Raw genomic sequence first — 8,867 nt, forward strand, 5'->3', positions numbered from 1 at the left:
TTTAAGTTTTAATTAATTAATTATAATGACTTTTTTTTCTTTCTCAGTTAATTATTCCCTTGAGTTTTTCCCCTAGTATGTGACTGTGTATGACTTCTCTTTGTATTCTACTTTCGGTCTCTTTTCAGTCAGGCCACTGCCTTGGTGTGTTTCCCAGATTATAAAATAACTCCTCTTTGATTTGACAATAGAAGGTCATCATTGTAGCTTGTACCCTTTCTCTCTGAACATTTACGATTTGCTTGTTGTGTTCAACATGACAAATTGCAGTACTAGAAGAATAAAAAGAAAGAATGATAGTAGCAAGAGCTGAGTGATTTTTGGAACTGTCTTTGCTCCTACTCCAAATCTTAAAGAGTAAACTACACTAAAAAGAGCAACAACAACAAATGCAATTGGAGCATATAATAAATATGTACACATTTTGATAGCCTCCATTGGTTACTGACAATGACAGTGTAGGATATCATGTTTTTTCACATGTTGTACGAATTGGTGAATGTTTGCCTTGCCACAGTAACCACAGGAAGAGTGGGAGAATAAAGGTGGGACTCCAGTGGTAAACCTCATGACATCACAGCCTTGCTGTCTATTGGCTGGCTCTGCCTAAAGCAGAGTTTAAAAGCCATGCAGTTGCTTTTACACGACATCGAAGCACTGAAGTAGACTGAAGCATTGTTTTGCTTAATAATAGGACAACCCCTCAAGCTCAGCAACAAGTGGCTGCATTTATCTTCAAAAAAAGAGTCAAGGTAAAGTGTTCAATGTCTAATTACTGCATGAATGACAATACAATAGAGCAAGATGTTGGCTTAATAAGCTTTTTTTGTCAATCTTGCAAAAAGATCTTGTAACTCTACAAGAAAGGTCTTGTAACTGTCCTAGAAATACTGCATAGTGTGTAATGGCACTAATGAGATTGACACTGACGATGTGCTACCATGCGCTTTTCTTCTGAATTATATTGTTATTGCATTCTGGTGTTATGCAGTGGTAGTACTGACACATGTATTTAATGTATTTAAAGGCTCTTATGAGCAAAGTTAAAAAATTGAAAAAAATTGTAAATTCAAAGGATTTAGATTCACACTTTCATATTTTGATATCTTCTGAAAAACAGCAGATCTTTTCTTTATGTGGTTGTGAAATCTGTTCCTGTGTTTACAGCTATTATTGTTGTTATTATTATTATTATTATTATTATTATTATTAACTAAATGAGTAGTCACTCTTATGTGTTTTTTGATCCAGAATTATTCATACAATACATACTGTATGTGTCCTATTATTGTCTGAAATAATTTTTTTGGAATGGAAACATACATTATAATAAACACAAATATGAAAATGCTAGACAGAAACAGAATTTTCTTTCCGCTGACCCAGATGTTTGACAAGTCTACAGAAGAAAAAAAGATGGGTGCCCTGAGGAGGCTGTGTGTGATTGGCTGGTGCTCACTGATCTCATCTATGTCTGGATGTGCTATGGCAAATAGGTGTTGCTGTAAAAAAATTGCTTACAAATAGGTGCAGAGTAATAAGCTACATGCGGAAATATTTCATTGTAGTACAGATCTGAGATTATAATGCATTGTCAATGAATTTCAGTGCAATGTGGTCTTTTATTTTACTTCCCCCCTAGAATTGAAAGGAACAAGCATTGACCATTTATAGTTTATGATAATTGTTTTAATATTATTCATATTGTGATTGTTATATTTGTTCTTTTTACCAGATGAGTATCATTATTTATAAATGGTGTTATTATACTGTATATTGTATAAATAACAAACTGATTCTTTTATGGTTTGGTTCCCACCAAATAGGGGGCCTAAGAAATAATTATTAGCAAAGACATCAAATTGTCACTGTATATTTGCTTAAAGATTTCAGACAAATAAACCCTAGTGACAGTCTCTGCAGTCCAGTCATGCAGTGATTACATTGTGAAAGGACGTAACCACAATCTCAGATTCCCAGCAAATGCGCCCACAAAAGATCTTTTGTGAGACGTTCACTGAAAAATAAAACTCCAATTTACAGTCGGCATTGTTTCTCCAGAGAGAATAGCGGAGGGTGGGAGCAGTCATTGAATTTACAGAAAAGAAACTGACATGCCATAAAATTAAAGTTTAGAGTAGGTTTGCAGACTTTTTTATTTTTTTTCCTGAAATTGCATAACTACCTTGAAATGGCACTACATGGCTCAATGGCTCAAGGAATGTGCAGCTGTAGTTAATATGGAATGTAGAAGAGTCTGAAGGAAAGTTTGGTTTGAATCTGATTAGTATGGAAAGCCACAATGTTTCCCCCAGAGTCTGCCAGGATTTACACTTAACTAAAAACTACACTCTTCTCGGAGTAATTAAACTCAACTTAGGAAAAAATAGGTAGAGCTGTGTGGTTTTCAGTCAGGACTAATTATAGTTTTTTTATTGCTGGCATCTTTATGAAATGAGAGTTCATTCACTTCATTGATGTCATGCTGAAACATCCCTTTCGTTGCTTTCGGCTGAATGGTTTACATGCTTACTTGATGAGGGTTAGATTGAGGTACTGTCAAAGCACAAGAGTTGTTTTTGTGTTAACACATGTTGTTAACTCACTCTCACATGCAATTATTTCAATACAATAAAAAGGCCATTTCATTATAAAACCTGTCAACTCAATATCCAGTGTTAAAGGAATATGAAACCTTAACAAGGCAATTCAGCATTTTGTAAAATGGAGAAAATTGGCCTTAAATTATGCAAGCAGACTGCACAGTCCTCTCTGCTTGACTGCACTGCTGTGATTCTTAATATATTACATATCACTCAGAGGCATATGACATTCCAGGGAGCATAGTTTAAAAAATCATGTTAAATGATTTAACGGTTTTCACATTGCCAAGAGCAACAAGCCTTTTACCTTGCTGCTATATGTAACACTCAATATTACAATGAAAAAGGACATAGACTGTGTGCCAAAGTGTCGTAGACTTGCTAAGGTGTTTCAGACTAAATATATCCTTTGCTTTGTTTCAAATCACTTTCTGAAAATCCCAACTTTTGTAAAAAATAGTCCTACAGTAATCATGAAGAATGCCAGCTGACAAACTCAAGCATGTGAACTTGCTGATGATCTTATCTGCATTTTAGCCCAAACCTCCAGAACCACAAGACTGGGAAATACATTAATCAAGACATCTGGCCACCGATGGGATATAATTATCAATGTTTCTTTGCTTTACTTTATACACGAAGCTAGAATACAAATGTGTGAACCTTCAAGTGTTGTGTGCCATGGAAAGTGTAGCTAGAATATTAATCGAATGTTAAAATAATTTGTGTTTTTGTTTTAATCAGGTGAAAATCAGTAGCGATGAAAACTTCATTTCTGTTATTCTTCCTGCTGGGCACTGTGTATTGCCTGCCTGTAAGTATGCACAATTTTACTAATCAGAACAAAACAACAATACATCACAAAAGACTTTAAGTTGTTGAGCACTGTTCCAATATGTTTGACCAAAAGAAATATACATTTGAAATCCTGCCTTTGGGGTTTTAATGTTAATAAATTCATGATACTTAGTCCAATGTTTTACTTCAGATGCGACGCTCCCTCAGTAGAATGAAGCAGGACAGCTCTGAGGAACAGCAGGTAGGATCCTTGTCATTTTGTACACAGTATGGTATAAGAACTTTCCAATTGGTACACTTTTCTCCAGTGACACAGTATAGAAGCTTATTAAAACAGAGCAAAATACATCAATGGAAACACATGCCTGGCTTGTGTGGTTACAACAGACAGGAGCAGTGAGTCACATTTGTTACATGTTATAGATTAATAGAAATGACTTGACTTTTTTGGTCACTCAGAGCATGGAAGTTTCTGTTAATCTGAATTAGAATTAAAAATAAAAAAATCAGCACGTTTTAAAAGAATTTGTTGAAAGATTAGCCTCACAACAGTAGATTCTGTTGTGTGCTCTAACTTTAAGAATGGCTACAATCATTTGGCCCATCAAGCCAGGTCATACTAAAATTGCCTAGAACGTCTTCATTTTTAGGTTGACCACAGATAACCTTCTATTCCTGCCAAAAGAAATAACTGATGCAAATAATGAATTGGGATTTATATTTCCATTTGTAATTGAAAATTTTCCATATTTTCCCACTATTACTGAAGGATGAAGAAACAAATGCTTTGAGAAATTACAGCATGCTGTGTGGATCAGGATGAAAGAAATTTGACATATACAGTTTATTGGGATGTTTTACATAGGACTTTGGAATCTAGGGGTGTGTTTCTTTTTACAAAGCACAAGCTAAAGAAGTGACATCATTTTATTTCATATAAAGGAATTGAGATCAGGATTTTATTTATGTGTGGTTAAGTCTTAAAAAACAAAGCCATTGAATAACTTTTTCCTGTTCTACGTATAAGGCCTACAACTACAGAAACCAAGATCAGAAACAGCTCAAGGCACAATCAGCAGTGCTTCAAACACCACAGGTAGGACTCACAGACTTAACCACACTAGGGTGACATGAGTAGGCTAGACAAATATATTTTATATGTCCAAATTTGTAAACATTATTTCTAATGTATATTTATTTACCTACCCTTTCCCACACACACCACACACCAGTTTTATATTTTTTTTAAAATCAGATGAGATCAAATCAGGGAACTTTGATAGTCTGACCTGACTGAACATTTAAATTTGGCTTGTAGAAAAAAGAGATAAGTGAATTTATAGGATCTCATTTGCCTTACATATTCTGTTTTGACCTCTTGTAATGTAGTTTTATACAATTAAAAAACCTATTTTGTCTCTTGATAAATGTACTGTAGTACAGTACGATTATAGCCTTACAAGTTGAAAAAATAGGAAGGCAAGTATTTCCTTGCATAAAACAATATTCACTCTTTGTGGCAGTTTTTTCAAAAACATTGTTCACACTTTTGTTTTTATCACATGTCAGAACAGCACTCATACATTTTATTTACTGGCTATATTACTTAAATACGACAGAGTATACTATGAGCATGCTATCCAATACCTGTTGTTGTTATGATATTCCAGATCCTCACAGCCGGATCTGATGAGAGTTCTGACAGTTCTACTGAGGGTCAGGTAAGATTATATTGACACAAACAATTGCCATGGAAAGAAATCATGGGCTGCTCTAAATCTAAAAAATATTTGGTAATGTTATAAAAGATGTTTTTATTCCTTATATTTCAGAAGCCAGAAGTAGCATCTAATGAAAGTGCTGATACCACTGACAGCACCGATACAGATGAGGACAATGTAAGTGAAAATGTTAAATGAATTAACCATAATCATATAAAAACAGCAACAACTTTGATTAAGGGTTACAAATTCCATTTAGATTTTTATACAGTATCATGACTGTATTAATTTTGTCTCACAAATGTAATAGCTTACTTTGTACTGCTGGATAATTATGCATTAATAACTTAACCCTAATCCTGAATCACATCCCTAGCACTAATCTTAGTGTTAGTTTGTTCCTTCTATTAGAATTTATAACTGTCTTATAATTCATTTTTAAAGCAGTATTTTGCAACCTCCAGACTCAAATTTGACCCAAAAATCCTGTTTGCAATTGAGCTACATCATGTTACAGTGTATGGTATACAGCACAGGGAAGTTTTTTTTTTAATATCATTATTTTTTTTAAAAATCAGGGTATTCTGATTTCAACTGCGTATGTTTATTTATAATAATTTGATTGAGATTCAGAAGGAGAAATAATAGACGTAAATTATAGTGTCTGATATTTTTATAAATCACATATTCCAAGAAATATACTAAAACAATATTATATTAATGATATATTATGAATCTGCAAAATGTACTGTAATTTCAGCCATTTACTGAAATGTTGCAATGCCCTCTGTCTATATACTCTATATATGATACTGTAAACCGGGGACTTTATACAGTGTAACTCTTAACTAATTTTTGTATAAGACTACACCAGCAAAAAATTCTAACACTGAATAATACAGATTGCAAATTTACTTCTTTCTTGAAGAATTGTTGTTCTGCTATAGTTTATCATATATTGTACCTGCCCCTGATGCATACAATACTCTATTTCTGATTTTGGTGGGTAAATGATTGCCTGACATTTGTACCACATTCATAATGTTATGCTTTACACCTTTTTTTTAACAATTGATAAATTAAAATAATAATAAATATTATTCCACATATGAATACATATACCCTTTGTGTGAATAATGGCAACTGTCAAATCATCTCCACTCTAGGTATTACTATCACTGAATTTATTCACTGTCTAGTTTGTTATTATCATTGAAAGTAATGATAAAAAGTGGATTGCATTATAATTTCAAACATAAGATGTACAAACCTTTCTGTTTTAAAGGTTACTGTGAACCAGATTAAAAACATTTCAGTGGTAGGAGACACTGTTGCAAACTTTTGTTACAGGACACAGAAGAAGCAGATGAAAGTGATGAGTCAGACTCTGCCGAAGACCTCACGACTGCTGGGACCTTCACAGTTGAGCCTCCATTCACTTCCGAGCCCACCGTTCCACCGTTCGTGCCCACCGGGAGAGGGGATGCTCGGGGCGACAGCATAGGATACTATGATGATTCGTACAGGAAGACCATGGAGTACCTGAAGAGCAACAAAATAGAAAAGGGACCTATGTACTACGATGCTGAAAAAATGGAAAAAAGCATGAACCTCATTAGCAAGAACGCTGTAGGTGGAAAGCAGAAGCCAATCAAATCCCTTCATACCAACATTGAAGAAAACGCCATTGAAAAGGACCTGAAGGTTTTTAAGGTCATTTTCTCTCTTCATTTCTATGCATTACATGCCACAACTACTTTATACCCAAACTATATAATAAACTCCAGTATGGAAACTCAAATTAGAAGGTAAAATAAATGAGTAACAGAAATTAGAAGATAAAAAGGGGCAAAGGACTACTTTGATAAATATTTGTGATACCACTGTTCTGCTTGCCATAAACAAGAAACAAGAATAAACCAACAGCTCTTGTTCTGTGCTCCACAGGCCCTGCGGATGACTGACGATTTGTTGGATGAGGACACCAGCACTCCAGAGGTGGAAAGCCAAGGGCTGGATGCACCAGGCAGCCCGCGGGAGGAGCCAAAAGAGCGCCAAGCCCCAGGGCCGCAGAGCAGCGAAGAAAGTAGCCAAACAGGGAGCACCGAGAGCGTGGAGGGCACCGACAGCCCCAGCAACGAAGCCCAGAGCAGCGAGGAGTCGACAGCGTCGCCGGCCGCGGACAGCAACAGTGACGAAACCTCCGAGAGCGAAGAGAGCGTCTCCACTGGTGATGTGAACCAGGGGGGCGAGAGGCCGCTGGAAGTCAAATAAATGAATATGTGCTGATAACCGAGAACACAAACATGTTAGAAAACGAACCTTTGAAATGCCCTCTGCATTTCTTCATTGTAGCAGGTTACTATGAAAACGGCCCCATTGGCCCACTTACTGCAATGTTTCTAATGGTTGAACCAGACATACACTAGGACAGAACTTCTGTTCATTGCACAATTATTATTTTAATTTTAATTTTTGTACTGCATTTTAACATTTTTTGTTATTTCTGAATAAAATTCCCTTTGTTTCTTATGTGCTGTTCTTCTTCCAATATAAATATTGCTCACTATGAAACACTAATGCTTAGAATACACCTATTTATCCTTTAAAATCTTATTGGATTCCCAAACAACAAATACTCAGCAAACCTTGATGTCTGTATCAGGGTAAAGCCTGCATAAAGGAATTGAGACCTACTGCATAGCTGTTTGGTCAGTGTAAAACTTATCAGCTACAGGTTCTGGTTCAACATACCATTAAATATTTGATATACTGTATGAAGCTTTCGACTTTAGTTGGAGTTAATTTTCACACATAGATAATTTAATCGAACATATAATATATAAATATATCAGCAGTGAAATTCATACAGAAGTCTACAACTTGTAAACCTTCACATGGATCCAAGAGCTATAAATTGATAGTGCTCACAACTAACATACAGTAAATAGAGAGTTCTATATAGACAATAGACTCCCTCATTGCCTCACTGTAGGCACATAAGAATAAAATAAACATTACAAAAAAGTATGCCTATTAAGCACACCTGGGCTTAATCTCAATTTGTCTTGCCCATTCTTAATAAGGTATGAAAACATGGCTGGGTAGCTTGATCCACACACCCATAATCCTTTGTGAGAGGTCCCTCCTTTTCCACTTTTGACCTCTGGTGCATGTTTCCCTGATGATTCTGAAGAAGTCCACTGTGTCTCCTTGTATTCCTCGCTGTTTAAGACTAAAAAGGTTTGCTTCTTTTAGCAGATCCTTTAAACCAGGGAATGTTTCCTATTGCTCTTCTCTGGTCTGATTCCAGAGAAGCAAAAATATATGGATTTTCAATCAAGTGATCAAAATTTTACACATTACTCTAAATGTGGTCCTTCTAGTGCATTGCAATATTTTAACATATGCCTTGATTTAAATTCTAAACTTTTAACAATATAGCCAAATTTGCCTTTTTTATTGCTTTGCCACATCGTTGGAAGATATAAATAATATAATCATACAGTAAATACCAGCCTGTTCAAGTGGAGCATTCCCATGTTATATCTATATGATTTTGCTATCTGCATTAAAAATCTGACAGTGTTTAGTTTTATCAGCTGTAAGTCTTTGTGAACTGCATTTACTGCTTCTCTAGCATTCGTTAACAATACCATCCTAATTTGGTATTGTCTACAACTGTGCTATACCAGAATTTAGATCATTGATATAAATATGGCACTCCTCTAATTACATTAAATCA

The 8,867-nt window shown here is 35.2% G+C and overlaps 1 protein-coding gene across 1 annotated transcript; it reads left to right on the forward strand.

The window, feature by feature from the left end:
* Positions 1–645: 645 nt before the first annotated feature.
* On the forward strand, positions 646–7,652 carry spp1 (secreted phosphoprotein 1). Its single transcript, XM_088910616.1, has 8 exons — positions 646–752; positions 3,348–3,417; positions 3,592–3,642; positions 4,429–4,497; positions 5,072–5,122; positions 5,234–5,299; positions 6,473–6,835; positions 7,070–7,652. Exons 2-8 carry the CDS (start codon positions 3,364–3,366, stop codon positions 7,394–7,396), a joined length of 981 nt encoding a protein of 326 aa, XP_088766742.1. The 5' UTR covers positions 646–752; positions 3,348–3,363; the 3' UTR covers positions 7,397–7,652.
* Positions 7,653–8,867: the final 1,215 nt, after the last annotated feature.

Source organism: Atractosteus spatula, chromosome 3 (genome assembly GCF_055471065.1).
Source record: "Atractosteus spatula isolate fAtrSpa1 chromosome 3, fAtrSpa1.hap1, whole genome shotgun sequence".
Classification (NCBI taxonomy): domain Eukaryota; kingdom Metazoa; phylum Chordata; class Actinopteri; order Semionotiformes; family Lepisosteidae; genus Atractosteus; species Atractosteus spatula.